At 37.7% G+C, this 20,556-nt stretch overlaps 1 protein-coding gene across 8 annotated transcripts in view; it reads right to left on the bottom strand.

The window, feature by feature from the left end:
- The window catches only part of CTNND2 (catenin delta 2), a 700,247-nt gene that overhangs the window by 170,083 nt on the left and 509,608 nt on the right, over positions 1-20,556 (bottom strand). For all 8 annotated transcript variants that reach the window (XM_074874338.1, XM_074874348.1, XM_074874370.1 and 5 more), the window contains one exon: positions 7,051-7,183. In XM_074874338.1, coding sequence (XP_074730439.1) covers positions 7,051-7,183 — 133 coding nt within the window. The remainder of the gene's footprint in view (positions 1-7,050; positions 7,184-20,556) is intronic.

Genomic DNA, 20,556 nt, shown 5'->3' with positions numbered 1-20,556 from the left:
CATAGGTATACTAGAGAGAGCTAAAATAACAGATACTCAAATTGATCAAATTAACTGTTCTTGTCAAGAGTTTGGTTTTGTAATTATTATCATTCCCCCAGCTGACCAAGTCTCATTTAATAATTACAGGTCCGTTATTTTACACTTTGCAGTTACTTCTCATGTAAGATATATGCAGTACACCACGAATACTGTAACAGTGTAGCCTCTGTTAGTTGAAACACATTCTTCAAGTACCACCACTTCAAAAGCTTTTTGCAAAAATAACGTTAAAATGATAGATAAGCCTTGAGGAGGAATGAAAATGGGCCTTCCTCATGCTAAAGAATAAAAATCATGACTGTAGTGGGATAAGGAGTAATCATAAAGCTATTTGTATACTTTGTCTTACTGCGAAGAGTAAGGCTCCATGGTGCTGTTGATGGTTGTGCATGGTAGTTACACCTAGCTTTCTTTCAGTGTAAAATCGTATCCTTGAATGACAAGGTGCAAGGAGTGGAACATCTTGTTGGAAAAACTATTCCAATAATGCAAACTAAGACAATTTACAAAAGGCAAATCAAATGGTCATTTAAAAAAAATTCTTCATGAGTAAAATATTAAAAAAAAAAGAATATCAATTTATATATGAATAACTGACACTAAAAAACCCCAACCTATATTGCAAAAAACCACAGCATCTGCTGATTGACTTCTTAGAAAACAGACTAGAGGTCAATAAGAACCTGAAAGTCAAGTCCTGTAAAATCATCATTAATGAGGCTTTATGAAATAAAAAAAAAAAATTCTTACATAAAGACTGTTTCTGGGATGTCACTGGGTGCTGCTTTATGTCATCAGAATAATGTCTGCCAGTAAAATCTACACAGAGAGTGTATTTGAAAGGGACTGCTTGACATTTACTTGCACAGGTAAAACAACTATGCAGGGTGATGGGGAGACAGACCCAAATCATCCTGCATGCAGTAATCTAAACATAGCTAAGCAAAAGCATGAACATCTCAGTGCTCATTTTGGGACTCAGGTGCAGGCAAGCACCCCTTCCTATCACCATTAAAATAGTAAATTCCTCGTGAAGCCATTTAGGGAAATCTTTCTCAAACTGTGAGATTTTACACATGCAGATGTTTAACACATGAAAATTACGGTTATCAAAGTACTAATAAAACGTTTATAACTGAACAGGGAAGTATACTTTCTCCAGAAGTATAGAGTTATTATCTGCACTAAAACGCACTCTCAACAAATGTTTTAGAGTCTCCCTGCAATTTTTACATTACTTTTCAGTATCACTTATGAGATACTTCTTTCATTTAAATTAAATAACATGTCGATATCATCTTGCATGCAGAGATTAAAGGAGTTTACATAATATCTGTAATGGAAAACTGACAGTATCATCACTGGACAAGCCAAATTACAGCCTTTAACTGAAGAGATTTTAGAGGAAAAAGAGAGAGAAGGGGAAAGCTACGGGAAGATGAATGCAAAACTATGATTCTTCTTCAAATACACAGGAAAAGAAAGATACCCTGTTTTCTCTGGGACCCCTTATGAAAACAGAGGGGAATCTTGCAGAACACAGTAGAAATAAAATCAAGATATCCTTCAAGGATGATGACAGCACCTCCAACCCCCTTTCTAGATACTTCAAATGTTATGGAGTGAAGAATACTGTCAGTGTTAGCCAGCAGGTTTAAAAGCAACACCATGGACTGTTTCACAATCACTGCATACTAAGTATAAGCATTCCCTGGGAGAAGGCCATGCTAGAAACAGGTACCTATGTATCCTTGACCATCATGGATGTAGCAATACTATGGATGACATCAATGTTACTACAACACTGCAATTATGTGAATTATAATGAAGATAAACAAGAGGTTAATATAGTCTATGCCCGCTGCCTGACATGTGAAGAGTGGCAGTACTGTGTTGAAAGGGTTCTGGCACACTCTGAAGAACTCACGGAAGAAGATGCAGAAACACCTTAAGTTTAATGACAAAATGAATGTGAATGATGGTTTTGAGCAAGTTGGGAAAATAAATGCTTTCATTGGGCAATCACTCACTTTTTAGAACTCCACACAATAATGTCTGGACTGATACTTTTCTTCAGCAGGAGTATATGGGAATGCTCTTCAAGATAAAGAAGAAACTGTCCGATTCAGCAATGTTTATTAAGGATGCAAGGGAAGGCTTCAGGCAGGACAGTTCAGCAGTTCCTATTCTTTTATTTGGCATCTTTGCATGATTTTCTGAGAGGAGAACCTCAAGTGGTGTTGCTTTGATGGCAAAAATTAATTTTCTAGCTTGCAGAAGAAAGTCATTGTTGCCAAAACCCCTGAGTGGCCTGTTACACCTTTGCAGCTGATGGCAGGCTGCCATTTTCCATGAGAGCAATGGTGCTGGCGTGTGAAACCGTACAACTCAATCCTTTTATATGGTGACCTCATACAAAGGAGTAAGATGTCATTATAGGAAGAAAAATTGCCATGGAAGAATGAATTCTGTGTTTAATAGAATTTGCTCTTTTAAAGAAATGTTCTCTGCTGAGTATTTTTAAAATGCTTTTTTTTTCATATATCCCCTGTCTGTTCCTTCTTGGCATCCAGGACCAGCTACTCTGGGCCGCTCACAATCTCACCATTGTTGGTATAAGAGCCCTCTACTAAGGAGAAAATGCCATCTGAAAGGGCCTTCTTGTGTTCTTCTGCCTGATGAACTTTCTGTTTGCCTTCAAGTATCTGATCAAAACTTCTTCCTTCCTTTCCTTTTGCCTTTTAGTTGCATTTTTCACTGTCATCAATGAAAGAATAATTTATGTAATGAATTGCTAAAGTATTATGAGATTCTGAATTTGATAATTATTATACCAAACTGTAATGGGCTGCCTGGGAATTTTTACAACCTTTAGCATTCTGCCTCCCTAAGTTCCCTTTCACATATGTGAGATCTTTAGTGAGGATCTGTCATGTCACTGCTCCACAGGAGACGAAAAATACAACTATCAGGTATTAGCAAAAATGATCCAATTTCTTCAACTCCATTCTAATGTCTGCTGCACCACCTAAGCACCAAGCACAGGGAATAATGGTAGAGAATGAGAAGTGCTACTGACAGCAGATGTAGTGCCTGCCTTGCAGTCAGCAAAACTTAACGAGGTTCAGACGTAGCACATGCAGAAAACTTTCAGGGAAGAGCAGCAGTTACAATCATACTTCTAAATAAAGACCAGCACTGAACAGTTCTGAGCAGCATAAAAGCAGCAGCATCTGCAAGAAATAACACCACCATCTTTATCAATGGTCAGTGTTTATCACACATATTGCTGCACTGGTATGTTCAGGGCTGGAAGGTGGAAAAAGAAAAATACTACCAGAAATATAAAACCTAATTTTCTCCAGAAGTTTTACTGTGAAAAGTAAATGACTTCTGACACCTTGGTAGCCAGCCTGGGGCATCCTCACATAAACAGTCACCAACTTTGTTTGAAAGTCCTTCAAGTTGAAGAAGGGCATTTGCAGACCTCATTGCTAGATAAAAGACTGAGCAGGGAATTTATGCTTATGTAGCAATAAAGTCACATTTACAGTAATGTCATCAAATTCAGAAGTACGCTTGTGATCAACATGTATTTTAGAAATAATAGCTAACCATAAAGAAATGTCACAAAGGGGAAAAAAAAAATCTCTTGTTTCCCTAGCCATATTTCAAATGTTTTTGACTGAACTTTTTTTTCACAGTTGTCTTCTATGGAATATTTCTACTTCCTTTTCTTGGGGGGGACAGAGGAAGCAAGGGCTAGTGTTCTACACTTCAGCCACAGAAATGAAAATATTTTAGAAGAGAAAACTGTAATGATAAAACCATAAAAGGCATTAGGAATCTCAGAAATGCATATTTTCTATTTCTGTCTAAATTTTAGTTGACACTGTTCTACTTAAAAGGAATATAAAAGCCTTTGTCCTACCAAGTGCAGAAGGAGAAATTTTACACAAATATCACTAAACTCTTATGAGAGTAGGACAAGTTTATCACTAGACAGAAACAAAACTGGAAGACTGAAAGAATGGTCAGGTTCAGAGGACAGATCATTAATCACCTTCTTGGTAGGCAATACAGTATAAATCATGCTTAAAAGAATAAAAAAAAAGTACTTCAGGACAGTTAATTCCAGAAGCTCTGGATAAAATAGCCATTAATTGCAGTGTGACAATTCAATGCTTATGATGACTCCAGAGCTGAAGATTTAAAAACTGTGTTACATTTCAAATTCAATGCAACTGGCAGATAAACTAAATTGTCGCACAATATTATTCATCCTCTGTGTGTGTGTGTATGTTCAAGTGCATGTTATAAATTAACACTTAAATTATTTAGTGAATTCAATTTGCTTTTTCCGCAGTGCCTGTCAGCTGTACAAAATACCAACAGTTTTTTTATAACTTACACATTCCTATGTTTGTCCTTTCTCCAAGGTTTGAAAGACCACCAAGGCAGTTTTCTTTCTTTAGTCCAAGTCATTTGCTATGTTGAAGCTAGGCATTTGGTAAAAGAGCAGAGTTTTCTGTGCTTCAAAAGAACTGGAATTTTTCAGCTTTGTAATCTCAAACTTACACCTGGACTTCCAAAACTCGAAATTACTAATTTGACAAGAGGTTGCAAGGAAAATAAAAATTAGGATCTGTCCTGATGCTTTTAAAACTTGCACCTTGTGTCCAAGCTGGAGGGTTTCCCTGTGACTGCGTGCAGCAGGACTAGTGTGCTACTTTCTGTGAAGAAGGAATCGGATATTAAATGTGGTCATTCTCAGACAGAGGAGAACTGGCCGCAACACGCAACTGCAACACAAATACTTTGCAGAAGAGTGAATTTTGGTATCAGTTCCTATTATTTATGTGTTAGTTCAACTCATAATTCAGACACATCCTTAACAGTTAGCACGTGAGTTGTCCCAGGTAGGTTTAACAGCACCACTGAAGTTACTCCAGCTAGGCATAAACCTAGCAAGGATCTGGGATATATGCTATGATATCCCCTTATTGGCAGGATTTTGAACTCCTCACAAAAAAGGTTCGTCAAGAAATTCTTACTCAGCGGAGAGCTCAAGCAGACCCAAAGCATACTACCAAGCCCTTTGGGTAGATCCTGATTTCAATAAACAAACACAGAAATTGTTTAAGTGCCCTGCTGAATCATGGCCTAAGCACAACAGGACTTATCATTAAATACTATAGGTTGGTAGGTAGATAGATAGGTAGATAGATAGATAGATAGATAGATAGATAGATAGATACATAGAGATAAAATAGTTTGCTAACATTGGATGCTTCAGTTTAAAAAGCTTCACAAAACATTAGAAAAGTATACAATACATCTCATTTTTTGTCTTAGAAAAATCCACAGTACCAGAAGTTTGAAAACATCTTCTCAGACGGACTGTTTAAAAAAATTATATTTTGTCTTGTTTCCAAAGATAGTTTATGTATTATGGAGTGGGGAATATATAAAAGCCCTTCATAATAACAAATGAGGGGGAGAAATCCTCATTTTATCTGTTATCTTTTTACAAAGAAGCTCAGAGAGGTGCCTAATGCTCTACTGTTTTATATCCTTACCTTCATTCTTTCAGCTCATGAGCCTGAAGCTTACAAAGACTGATGTCCTAGTGGGATCGGTTAGATCAACAACTATCAGTCTTCTTTTTCCCTAAATGGTTGGCAACAAAAATCAAACCATCTTCTACCCTCAAATGCGATAGCTACCTAAGGGCTCTCAATCTATGGCTAACAGGAGGCAGCACAGATTGTACAATGAATAAATTGCTCTAATCATTTAACTGCTTTTCTCAGGGAGTAATCAATTCTTTTGCTGAAAACTAATTTGTGAGTAAGGATGAGAAAAGAGTATTGTAAGAGTGTGCAGTTAAAATTTTCAGCAATACCTGTAACAGAGTTCTCTTTTCCAGTGCACAAACGTTCTTCATTTTAACATTCATGTAAATACCTTTTATGCTTATTTTTAAGATGTTTGAGATGATGTAGGCAACCCTGGCAGTTCTGCCAGTGCCAGCAGACCACGTACTTACTTACTCGGGCATTTCCTCAGCATGAAAAAGCCTGTAAGGGAAAGGTGCTATAGCCGGACAGACCCATGGAGTGGTATGAGCTGAGGATAACGAAGCACTAGCAAGCCAGCATCACTGCAGAGTTCTGACAAATAAGCAATAGCAGATCCTGATCTCAGTTTACCTTTACATGCCAGGCTAAAAGATGCCAGTGCAGGCACAGATTTATGTGCACACCACATATCCCTGATTAGCAGTATCTCTGAGAGGGCCAGGGGAGGCAGCTGGGGCTGGTAACAGCTTCACTCATTCAATTTTAATTGACTCCTGTGTGTTTTTGTCAGATCCCTCAGAGCTGCCTGCCTTCTGTTTCAGCTTGTGCCAAAAGCTGAACTGGTCCCATTAACCACAGGGAACAAGCAAGCAAGAAGTACCGATCCGCTACAGGTACAGAACAAAGTCTGTTTTGCTCTTTGAATTACATTTCAGATACAATCTGCAAGATCATAGACTAACAATCACAGTTCAAGCTGCAAACCCAGTGAAATTAAACTCTATTCACACTATTATACATTAAAGTGGGCTTTGATTCAGACTCCTTTTGCTTAATTTTCATCTTCTGTTTGTATTTAGTGTCCAAACATCTCTCTGAAAATCCTAAGGAAATGCCGGTATGCTTCAGTGAGATCAGGACTATACTACTAGCTGTTTACTGAACAACTACTCATACAGTGTTTAAATGGTATGCAACCAAGCAAAACACTCAAAACCAAACAAAATAAATGAGTGACAATAATATTTTATGCATTTTTTTACTTTCTCTAATGGTAACAAATGACATAAGTGAAAGCTTGAGTAAAACATGTCCAGACAAGTATACACGATTTCCCTTGTAACTCTTTTTAAAGTACATATAAATAATTGGTGATGATAAATGGCAGACAGCATCACTGCTGAAAAAAAGGGTTTATAAATCTTACCTCTGCTTTTATTTTATTGTCTCCAAAACAGAGGTGTTGTAAGTAGGCTGCAGCATTGGACTGTACTGAGGGAAATTGATGCTGTAACATCTGTATAACTTCTGGAAGCTCTGGATCTCGCCATCCGAACTCTCTGTGAGAAAACACACAAGAAAGGTTAATCAAAAATTCTGCTATTAGTGGATAAATGTGGCAACAGTTGGATCAACAAAGAAGACAGATATGTCTTAAGTAAAATCTTGATTTTTTCCCCCATTATTTTCAAAACAAACATTAAATCAAATATGAAGCTATTTTTCATTTTAAACTGTACTTTTCGGAAAAAAAAAAAGAACAGTTATCTGAAGTATAATTAAATACCTTAATGGAATTAGGTCTCTACCTGCTAAATTTTCCTAAATAAAAATGGGTATGTGAAATCTTAATATAAGAAAAGAAAGAAAATACATCCTCACACCATTATATTTTCTCTATTAAAATTAAAATATAGAGGCTAGAATCAGAACCACAAATGGTTTGCTATGAAATGCTAGTTTGTCAAAAAGTTTTTTACTTACTGCAATCTTTATTTGATATAAATTGCTATCTTACATTTAAAGCAATGGCCTATTTTGTCTTTTGGTTTATTTTTTCCAGATACAGTCCATGCTCAATGTAAAACTATTATACAGTTCTGGCCCTGCTTGAGCGGGGTGTTGGACCAGAAAACTTCCAGAGGTCCCTTCGAACCTCAGGCCTTCTGTGATTCTGTAATTTTACTATTATACAATACACACTTATACACTGGATTACTTGTAAATCTTCATTCATACTACTCAATTTAAAGCAGCTAGATAAATACAAAGACTCAGTCTTGTCACTTTTCTTTAATCCTACAAAGCATGAAACAGCATTAGCATCAAATGAAACAACTGAATCCAAGTGTGTTGAACAAGTCCCAGCAGGCATTCTGCAGCTTCCAGAACTGAACTTAAAATCAATCTGTCGCATCAGGTAAATTTTTCCCCTCTGTGTTTAAGGGTAAAATCATTTGTGAAAATGGCTTTGGCCTTTGTGTCCCAAGAGCCAGAGATGCATGCAGCCACTCTGTGTGCAATACTTAATTCTCACATGCCTTTTCCCTAAGAGCTAAGTGTTTGTGCCATATAAGTATTTTCACCATCTTCCGTCTAATGCTACATGTACAAGGTAATAGAGAGAAATTAGGGAAAAGGGGTGACTTGTGAAAAAGTTTGTAGGTTCTCTGTTGCAGTTACCATGATCACCTGGATCATTGCCAAAAAACCCGTAAGAGCTGTTACAGAGTCCAGCTATAATATTTGAAAAAATACTCCTGATCACTAGTTTCCTTCCCAGATTATAGGGATTCTGCCGCAGTGAGGCCAAGCATACGTCACTGGGGGAATCCACAGTAGCTGTGCAGTCTGTCTCAAGTACAATCAGGCATCTCACACTTTAAGTATAACAGTTCTCCAAGACATTTCATTGAAACAAGACTCATTTTACAACAATAATGAATTACTACAGAACAGAGGTATTGTCTGTTCTTGTACGTAGTGTTTGCCAGATTGAGAGTTGTCATTACAGTTGTATCTTTATGAAGATCCAGAATATAAATAGGAGACGTAAAAAAATACACTCAGAATTTCATCGACTATTTCTCTTCTCACAGAACAGATGTTAACGCATGAATATTAAATTTCACATTAAATGTTTAATATAAAGAAACCATGAAGATGTAATAATAAATCACATATGGACTATTCCAATGAATCTTTAGATGATATAGACTGTTGGGAAGCTTCTACAGGAGACCTTTTGCGTATGTTCAGAAAGATCTTAACATTGAATTGATATTTTGAAAAGTCAGACAACACTGTAAAAGGTATCGGGGAAGGCGAGGAACTTTGGCAGCCGGAGATGGCAAACACCACATTTTCTGTGTGTACCAGCTTACTATGACTGTGTTAATAGGTGAAAAGTAAGTGAATCTTTGGTTAAGCACTTATTTCTGTTTAAGAATGGGTAGTACAAACTCAAAGACAAATCATGAATTGACAGAGGTGATAGAAACAATGTTATTTGACCTGTTAGCTTCCTCTTTTATTTGCCTTCTTACTGTTAACCATGTTAACACTTGTTAACAGTTTCTTCAAACCTATTAGACCTGTCTCCCATATACATGGCTCTCAGTCAACCAAAAATATCTTCCAGAACATTTTTTAAAACAAAACTAAAAAATGAAAAACCAAAAACCATCAGCCTCACTGAGGACAAATCAATTATCCTACCTCCACTTCTAATTTATTCTCATTTTTGATCCTAGATGCCAAGTGCAGGTGATAGTATTTTGGAGAGGATACAAAATACCAGAACAAAACAGCTTGTATGACAAGACAGCAAGGGGGAACATTTGAAATGAGTTGTTTTACACCAACACTATACTTCGAAGTGTTGGAACTTTTATCACCGAATTCTCTCCCAAAGGAAAGTTCCTCGTTCATAATACGTATATTACTTGAACAGAAAACAAACAACTAAAAAGCCTGTTACACGCTGTTGTACACCATGGACCCTGACAACCACCTCAGGTTCTTCTTCCTCCTGTCCTGGAATCCAGGCCAGAAGAGGCAATGAGGGGGCAAAAGGAAAAGGTCCCTTCACCAAAGGTACAGTTAATTGTTCTGATGAACCTGCAGTCTTGACATAGTATTTATATATGAAAACAAGGCTGTGCCTACTTTTCCCCTCTAATCTCTCAAAATAAAAGTTAGCAAATAAGTGATGTATGGATACTTGTTGGAAATGGCTGTGTGCACCTTGCATGTAAGTAGAAAATTAATTCAGAAAAGAAACTCTTAGCACTGAATACTGAGTTTGTTGTGTAACCAGTTTTAGGAGAGATAATGAACAAAGCAGGAAAAAAAGTTTAAAAATTTAGCTCCAGTATGCACTGTCATTTCAAGCAGATGGTCTCTAAGATGATTATATTTTTAGTAGTTTCTAAATGAAATACAGTAGCTATATAAAACAAACAAAAACTTCTGTCAACAGTTAAGACTGCTGATAATTTTAGCAGCCTTCAGGGCAAGAAGGACTAGTTTCCAGGGGTTTAAATTTTTCATTTGTTTTATAGAAGTCTCTTATAGGTGGAAAAAAAAGTAAGCTAGAGAAAGAGAGGATTTTATTTTTTAAGAACAGCAAGCTTGTGGCTCTGTTAACAACATTTACTTGAAAAATTTAAATATTGATTTTTAAAAAAATTTGGCTTAATTATGAAAAGTTAGGAAGGCTGTTTAATGAAGTCAAGTGGCAGAGGTCTTGAGAAGGGAGGAGGACTAGAATTTCTTGAAGACAAAGGTACAAAACTATCTGGAATATTTTGCATAGATGCAGGGGAACTTTCAGGCCATGGCTCCAAGCATACCTATATAACAAAAAATACATATTAAAATAGAGAGTCAAACAAAAAGTAAGAGAAAAAAAACTAGTAGGAAAGGAAGGTATGTTGTAGAAGTCAAGATCTAGAATAAACTGGGTTGCACCCTGGAAAGGTAATTCAAAATAGATAGCAAAATATCTTTTACTGCCTACCAACAAAAAGCAGTAGTAGGGTCAGTACTTGACGAAAAAGAAGGGAGAAGGATAATGAAAATCAAATCTACCTCTATTTATGTGAAACATCTGATATCATGCCACATGGAAATTAGTTAAACTGGCAACATATAAGGATCCAATCCCTAGTAAAATTATAAAGTATAATTAAGCAAAATTTGACACTCTAGTGAATATCCTAAACAAACACTAGCTAAGCCTGTGTCCTTTATTAACATGCCCAGGCTTACGAAATCTGAGCAAAGCGATCCACACAGGCAGTGAAACAAGCCAGAAGGCTGGAGAAAATCTGAGGAGGTGCATGGCATGCAATTTTTTGAGAATACTAATGAAGTATCTGTGTAGCTGATCCAAAAATGAAGAGTAAGTAGCATCTGTACATGATCTGTACTAGGTCTTCCGCTATTGCCTATGTTTCCCTTGGAATACCAATGCTAAGCTGTTCAGGTCAGCTAAAGACTTCAGGTGGTGGTGTGTGTTTTCCCACAGGAGAATCACAGCTGTGCAAGAACTTCACAGCTTTGGCTGGAAAGCAGCATTTGCCTTGCACTCCAAATATTTTGGCAGGTTGTAAAAGTGCAGTATTTCTAGGAAGCATCCTCATCTAAGGAGACTGACAAAAGCATGCCATAGTGTTCCACCTTCTTTCTTTGATGGAAACTGTGCTCTAGGAATGTAGGACTGATCTCACTTTGAATCCTGCAGCAGGTTTTAGCTTGAAGTGGTGAATAAGGTAGATGTTCCATAGATTACAGCAGGCTACTGTTCCGGGGTGGAAGAGGACCCAAAGGGGAACACCGAACTACATGCAAGCTGCCAATATGCATGCCTAGAGTATCACAATAGGCTACATTTTATCTGTGAACAACTGAAGAGAATCAACAAGGAGCTGGACATGAGACAACTACTCTGAAATTGAGCAGCAGAAGCAGTAGCAGTAAGAAATCCAGGCTGACTTGGGTAAGTCAGTAAGTATTGCATCAAAACCAATTCCTGCTCCTGCCATCGTGTCACACACATGTGTCAGAAGGTAAAGGAGATGAAGACTTAGAAGAGATTGTTAGTAACACAGCTGAGTGCACTGGCTATGTGGGATCATTTAAAGGTGCTGCTGATTAGAGTATGTACTGCGTATGAGTATTTACCTGAATTATGCCATAATTTTCTTCTTCTGCTACTGTGAATGTTGATGACACATAGAAAAGCAAAACCAAAATTCCCGTTACATCTATATCTGCACTGATTTTGAAAAGGCTACAAAATAAGTTTGAAAAGCACAGGCCTCCAGTTGGTAACTAAGGATACTGACTGCTTCTACACAGCATTGGAGAAGCGGGTGTGATGGCTCTGTCTACTCTCCATCCATTGGTCACAGTGAATCTCACGAGAGCTTGGGTTCTTATTTCTGATTTACATTATTAGAGCAGAACATTCACATCTGATCAAGCAGTTGGCACAGGCAAGCACCGACACCCAGAGCTATTCCTGTCTCAGCAGCATTCCCCAAAGGCAGCACTGTGAAGACGCCTGCTATAAAGAACCATATGCTTGACAAAGACTCTACCACCAAGCATTTATCAAAGAAAGAGAATCCACAATTTTTAGATATATTTGTTAAAAAAATGCATGTTTAAACCAGACTGGTCTGTATGCACCTGCCTGTCTTAATATGCATGCGTATATATGAGACAGTCTTAGACTGGTGAAGGAGAGGTTTTCATATATGAAAAGGCTCAAAGGCAAAGACAATACAATCTGAGCTAAGGATAAGCTTTCCTAGATTTCTAACTCATATAAATTGTGGCATTGTTAATGCCAGTCTACATGACTTTCTGCTGAACTTATGCCTACAGAAATATATATACCCTTCTGTTTGCTCCCCCCCGCCCCCACCCCCGCCCCTCCAGTTCAATAAATAAAGCCTGAAAATCTCTTTTGCCTCGTTTCTGAAAGGAGAGCTATGACAATGGTTTTCTGGTAGTACTAGGAAAAAGCAAACTGCATGTCGCTCAGGATCAAACACAAGGAGAACTAATCAAGAGCCAAGAGAAGATCAAAGAAAGAACTTCCATGTTTAAAGGGAAAAAAATTACTTCTATTAAAAATATTTGGAAGAGAATATATCAATACTACAGGAATCTCTCTCTAAGGACTTTATCTTAGTACATTTAAAAAGAGCAAAGACAAGATGTTAAACTTAAGTGGTAAAAAAATTCAAAAACATAATCCACAGACAAGGATTGTCATATAAAGGGGAAGAAGCCATCTAACAGCTCATTCCCTCATTTTCTTTCTGTGACTCTACAACAGTTGGTCAAATGAAAGCTAACACATACTTATTGCACTTAATTTATTGGGAGTTAAATTTGATGTATTTCCTGAAACGATTTTCCCTTTTTCAAACATACTTCACCATATCAAAGCACATACATATATACATATTGTCAGCCTGGTCTGAATGATCTGCTACAGTTTAAGAGGAGGCAGAACTACTGTATTTGCTTTGAAAGTGTAACACATGAATATCAGGTACCTTTAGCACACAATTTTAGGAAATAAAATACAGAGGTGTCAATCTCTATTCCACTCACCTTGGAAAACCCTCAAAACCCTTCACCGTATTGTCTTCTCTAGTCAAACCTGGCCAAAGAAGTGTACAACAAGAAGCAACTGATCGCCTTCATCTTCAGCCCCACGGTGACACAAACAACACAGATCCACAAGATGTGGTAACAGCAAGTTTGGGTCTAATACAAATGCCTTAGGGCAACAATGAACCCTTACCAGCAGAGAGCTCCCTGTACTTCTGTTTCATCCTTTCAAGAAACATAAATCTAACCCAGACTACTGGAAACGTTAGGAACAAAATAATCTGACATAGTTTAGGCTAAATTTGGAAGCACAGAAGCAAGGACACAGGAAAGGCACTGTAGATGTGTCTTCTATGAATAAAAATGTAAGTTCTAATGAAACAAAGAAATCTATCTACGCTTTTGTTTATTCCAACCTGAAAACTGCAGCCTGTGTAGGGTGCTTCATATGACTGATGCAAATGTATCCAGTGCCACACAATCACAGTAAATGTAAACATCTCACCAAGCCTGCAATTCTTGAATCTCACAAATCTTCAGCATTTGCTTCTTCTTCTAATGGAGTTCTTAACACTTTCTGAAGAGCTGCTGTTGTTAGAGCAGCATGCTTGCCAAATGGCTTTGTAACATTGAAAAATGATCGCAATAACCTCTTCATTGCTGGGTTGCTTAATTTTTTTAAAATATATGCACAACTAAATTTGATTTGCAAAAAACTATGAATGGTACACATGGAATCAGAAAGAGGAGGAAGCATTTCACTACAGAGTCCCATGACACTTGAGGTATGAGAAAGGTTTATTTCAGAGCTTGACAGCATTTGAGCAGGTAAACAGTAGAGAGATATGCTTGGCCCAACAGTTACTGATTTTCATTTGAGTAATGCACCAGATCTACCTACCCAAATATACTGCGACCTGTTAGTATATGCAGTGTTAGGATATTATCTGCCCTACCTGGACCCAGTTTACAGGATCAATAATTTCACTGATGCAAATGGGCAACACTTTGCATTCTGGCAGTACATCATTTAAATATTTAAGCGTATAATACATGAGCAGTCAACAACATTTGACTGTATACTTTATACAATGTATACTTTATTTTTAGTTAAGCATGTAGCTTATATCTTCCCTACATTTCAAATTTTGCACAGCTCAGTGTAAAACAGCTGTACAAACATTTGCCAGTCCTGCCAAAAACCTGGATGCTGCTCTTGGATTATAACGTTTTCCCTGGTTTATACTTCCATGTGGCCTAAACTAGAACCACCGTGCAGTAGTGCTTACACAGATTCATCACAAATGTGGTTTTTACAATGTATTTGTGTCTGCTAATGAGGTGCAGAGGAGGATGTGCTGTGGCAGGTGCACAGATTCCCGCCCAGCTCTCCCAAACAGCAATGAAGATGCTCAGCATCTCCCAGGTCTTTAACAGAACCATAAACCTGAGGTATAAGGGCTAATCCAGCACTTCAAAAAATCACCTCTCTGATACAGCAAAGGGCTAAAACTGACTTCTACAATGGCAAATATACCCTCCTGCAGTTCTGCCTTTGTATCCTTTATATGTTCTCCGATAAGGCATCGCTCTTCTGTTTTTACATTACTACCTGTGATTTAGATTTTAAAGTAAGAAAACTGTAAGAAGTGAGCTTGTGAAGAGGCAAGATGAGAACCACTTCAACATAACAGAAATGGTCTAGAGCTGAACCGTTTGTATATTTCTTGAACATTTTCATTTTAAGAGGAAAAGATTTTAAAGATGATACAACGGAGTAAAGATTAGGTAATGACACTGGCCCATGTGGTACTATTTACAGCTCTAGGTTACTGACTCCAATACAACACGATTACTTTCAGAGGTATAAGTATTATCTGCTCAAGGTTACCCTGATTTCATTTACAAATGTCTTTTTAATTGAAATATATTTATGAACCTTTGTGAAATAATATTTCATGCTATTGGTACTGATATATAAATATTTAATTCCCTCACTCCCAGTGAGGGAACTTTTAAGAAAAAAGTTGCCTGGGTCCTGAGGTAGCCATATCCTGCTGTAGCTGGTATAATGTTATCTCTCCTCTAGACTGTGGGGTTGGGAGCAAAGAAAAATTAGGGACTTCGGTGCCATTTGTACCATTTGGCTGGTTTAGTGGCTTATGGTGGTTTGGGTTTTTTTTTTTTGTTAGAAAGTGGCATTAGTCTTTTGGGGCTGTTGAGCTGAAACAGTCTTGAAAATCTTGTGTTATCTCTTCCTCTGCAGGCATTTGCATATACAGGGACTGCTTCTGCAAAGGCGAGTAAGAGGCAAATTAGGTAAGCTATCAAGATGTCTTTAAGCTGCCTAATTTATCTTCTTTCTCTCTGCAATGCATAACATTTTTCTGACCCCCTACTACAGAAGGGCCTTACAGTAGCTTAATACATTGCAGCTGTGAAAAAATGCCAAGTTAACCCTTCCCTGGGAGACCAGCTTACACTTGCTTCTCTCCATCTACAGGAGTTCACACTTGACATGGAAGATTTCAGAAGATCGTGAAATGTTGTTCACTGGCAGAAGAGCTGTTACAGATGTGGATATGCTTTCCTCATACATCAGAAAGGTGGAAACGTAGACAGGAGATTAAAACCATAGACAGACCTAAGGGATTCCAGCCTTGACTCTGTCATTGACTTACTTTGTCAGACACAGTCATTCACTTTAATGCCTTTCTCCAAGGTTTGATAGATTCTCTGTCTCTGGAGACCTGTAAATCAAAATTTTCTCCATTTCTAGAACTAGTGTTCCTATTCAGAGGCTCTTAAACCTTTCTGTATTTCAACAACAGGAGAAAAAAGCTTTTGAGGTCCTGCTCCCATCTGGCCATATAGAAATGAATGCTTTCTAAAGAACAAATGTTACTCCACAAAACCCTGATTTTCCTAGGAAATGGGAGAAGCACTTTAGAGAGAAAGAGTTTTATTTTATTTCCCCACATCCATCATAACACCTAGCCATTGCAGCCATAAAAAAAGAGCCCAAAAAAGCAGCAGGAACAATTTAGCATTAGCCTAACAGCATCAATGTTAACAATTCAAACTACACTCAGCTGCAGGGGAGGAAGCTGGCACACACAACACTGCCTGAAAGTTGCAGAGCATCCATATTATTTTTTGAAATCAACACCACCACAAGAGTTCCAAAAAGGTTTTCGGGTGCTTCACCTCTTTCCAGTTGAAGTTTTTAATGTCGTGTTATTAAGCACAATGAGTGTCATGATAACCATAGCAACAACAGATGGATCATCTCTCCCTGTTACTCCCTTTGCTCGATGAAGTTTCTGGCCCCAGCAGATCTCCCGAGTTGCATGGTGGTGACAGGAGGACTGCTTCTACCCTTCTCCAGCAGGGATGACTGAAAGTCAAGCTTTTCCAGGTTTGGGAAAATAAAAAAGCAATGAAACTGGATGTTTCCCTCCTGTCCACAAATAAAAAGCTCATGTAGATCACCATCTGGGTAACCTGCAAACTGCCATGGGAAAGTAGAGACGACTGCAACCAGAAACTGGGTATTTTCTGTGTGTGTAAATAGCAGATGCAGGAAATGCCACCAGTGCATAGTTTAGCACAAGCTGCAGAAATACTTTTTACAGCGGGGGTGGGGGCAAGGAAAGAGTGTCTATCTGAAGTATTACTAAGTATTAATCCTAAATATCTTGTGCTATCTCATTCCTTAGTGATTTCTCCATCGAGTGCACTACTGGCTTACTCTGTTGCTGTGTAGCAGCAACTCTCATTATCTCCACACACGCATGCCCAGGCATCGTTCTTATCTACATAGCACTTTGCAGCACTCCCTGTCTTCCTAAGCACAGTAAACTCTTCAGAGTAGACATTCTTTTGGTGCTTAAATAATTAATATTAAACAATAAAACTTAAAGGTGACTCAAAATATCATACAAATTGATAAGCCTCAGAGTTTGCCCTGAAACACCAAGTCTGGAAAGCCAAGATAAAAACCCACATAATTTTCTAATACCGAATTAAAAAAAAAAACAAAACCAAACAAACTGTTCTCATTTTCTTCTCTTACAACTAGATTCCTAGTCAATCTTTCAGAGAAATAGAGGAACTAATTCTGTTCGTTAAAGTTGCAAGCTGTACAATTCTGTAAATGCACTTGAATTTGATCTTCTTGTCAAAGGGAAATACAGACTAATAGGTTTTCTTTGCTGCCTTTATTTCAGTTTTCATTAAGCATGAAAAAACTGATCTCCTGCATGCTAGCTTGATGTATCTCAATGTACTACCACCAAAACAATGTAATAATGCAAGATATACTTGACACTCAGGAGACAGAAAGTTCATGGGATCAATAACAAAAGAGTCAAATTGTTAAAAAATTGCTCAAATGGAAATCTGTTGGATGGAAGGAAAAATATCCACCAGTAATGAGTAGTGACACTCAAATACTATTGCTGCTTCTCATCATGTGCTTTTCATCTACTTCAAAGCACTATAGAAATTCTAGGGAACTCTCCTAATGCGATATATAGATATCATCATCTTCATGTCAGGCATGGGTAAAGAGAGACAGCGCTTACATGCCTCTCTCACAGGAGAAAAATAAAAAAAATTGCCAAAAGTTAGAAGAGCCACTATTAAATCCTCAGCTCTACTTTTCAGCTCTCTAAAGCAAATACAAATTCAGTGTTAGCTGACTGCAAAAGGTTTTCAAAAATAAAAAAATACAGAGCATCTGGACAGCATTTCAGGGAGCACAGGACAAGAAGAGACCTTCTGGGCCATCAAAGCCAATTTCTGAATGAAAGTGTCCTGCTATTTGTCACGTATACTGCAGCATACATTGCTTAAGCTAAAGATGGCCTCATGTCGGAAATTTTAATCAATCTCAGATTTTGTTGAGTCTAACAACAGTTTCAGTTTATAAATGGAAAAAGAAAAAAAAGATTTGTCACACATACCCATTTAGAAAGGGTGCTTTTTTGTTGTTGTTTCTAACAGGGTATTTCAATCTTGTCCTATTCTGCTCAAAGCACCAACAGACATAGTATGTATCCTGCTTTTCAGAGTACTAATTCAGAAAACAAGGCTGTACTTCTGCACTTGCAGGGGGAAGTAAATGCAGAAAGAGTAGTTTCTAGCTGGGTATCTAGCACGGTAACACCTCTCTTCTCTGTTTGGGCTGCAGGATAACCCAGATAATCCACAATGACTCAAAAGCCAGCAGAAGAATGACAAGCTTGTCAAAAGACAGGTAAGACTAACAGAAAGTACTACCAGTGCTCTACAACACCAGGGAAGTAAATCCACAACCCTCACCTGCTGTTTCAGCAACAAAACCAGACCAACAGCACGTCTTAGCTAAAAAAACAACGCAAAAGCCAAATCAGAGAAAAAATATTTTGCACGGACAATACTCAGTTTAGTGCAGAACTAGGCTGTAGATTTTAAATAAACGTAAAATGGACATCTCATATGTGTATTTGATAGTTTTACCTCGGTAAAATATAACTCACAGAAAAACATCCTTTGAGCGGGGAAAACCAGTTTCTCCCTTAGTTGCCATTCTATCAGGTTACAACTGGGACGTGACTTTTCTATCCTTGACAAAAACAATAAGGCTGCAGACTGTTCTGCACAGCACTTCCATAGAAATGTGCTCAGCTGAACTGCGAAACACTGTATATATCTAATAAATCCACCGCAGAAAAAATCACATTATTGATTCAGGGCAATTGCCCTTATTAACGAATGAGAGAAATACTGCCAAACATCTGTCATTTATAAATCTGAATCAATATCTTAAATAGGTCTTTGAAACTTGAATATATTAAGGGAAAATATGTGCTTCAATCTATCAAAAATCTTTCCTCAGCCTGTGGAAGTACAGCTAGCTACAGAAGAAGGATGAGTTACTTGTATGGTACTTAGTTATTAGTTGTATGGTACTTATTGCCATGCAACACATTCTGGGTGGGATTTTTCATCTGACATACTGAATTCCAGTGCCCATTACCTTCATTGATCCAAGAATTTAGCTGGTGTGTGATACCCTGCAATATATTCTACCAACTGCAGTAAGTACAGACTGTGAATTGTACCTTTGTGTTTTTCACCTCAGAGCCAATTCCTTTTCAGACTCTCAGTCATCTTTTCTCCCCAGATTTCCTTATTTAAGCTGAAAGCACAACACCACTCCCTACAATTTTGAAACTGTCCTCTATGTACAGCATCAACTCCAGCTATAAAAACCTCCAGTACTTACATCCTGTAGCTCTAACATGAATGATTGCCTCAGACTTCAGCGACCGAGCTCAGATTGCGGCTACATACAACTAAGCAACTGATACCATAGTTGTTCATAAAATAGACTTCTGATATGTTTAGAACTAATAGTTTAAACTGGTTAAAGACTTAAGCACTGATTCTGAAGCATGTGCAAGTCATGTAACCTGTACCCTATATGAATTTATTTGCTTTTGAGTAGATGATCACTTAAGAAATTAGATTTTGCTCTAAAACGCTCCCAAAAATGAATCATGGGTTGCTAGGCTGATGAAAACTGTAATGACAGGTGCTGCATGTTGTCTCTATCAACCCTCATTCAAAGCCATGGAATCCATTCTGATAACCATTTACTTCCTTCCCTCTCCTCCCCTGAGAGACACTCGCATCAAGGGCTGGCCAGCATAACCTGCTTTATGGAAGACACCAGCACGCTTGACAGAACAGACACAGAGCTCTCTGTCTAGGCTGGCAATCACCTGCCTGTCACACATGATACAGAAGCAACCTTTGATGTTTTTTTTCCCTTCCCTTTCCTTTTTTAACAGCCACTGATGTCTGTAAGAGAAAAAAGTATTTCTTACATATCCTTAATTTTACATTTTAGGTCATTTTAGGACAAATCTGTGTGATTTTGGAATTTATAATTCAAAGTGCTGCTGTAAATTTCGAAGTTAAGTTCAAACACAACGAAGTCCACAGATTTTCAGCTGTGTTGTTTGCACGAGGGGAGGCTGGGAGCAGGAAAAGTCTGAGATTTTTTTAGGTCTGTGTTAATACTTTCTGTTTGAAAGTTTTCTTCTAATGGCAAATACGAATTCACAGAGGAGATGGTGTTCTTGATATAACTTGATAAAAATGAAACTGATATCCACTTTCATTAAAACTCAGTGTAGAAAAGCTGTGAAACTGTTCTGCAACAGAGGATATTATAACCGGTGTTATTTATTTATTAGTGGGGAAATCACTATATAGGCTATTGATATGATTTTTCTCCATTTCATAAAAA

This window comes from Strix uralensis, chromosome 1 (genome assembly GCF_047716275.1).
Source record: "Strix uralensis isolate ZFMK-TIS-50842 chromosome 1, bStrUra1, whole genome shotgun sequence".
NCBI lineage: Eukaryota > Metazoa > Chordata > Aves > Strigiformes > Strigidae > Strix > Strix uralensis.
This window is presented reverse-complemented; position numbering and strand designations above follow the sequence as displayed.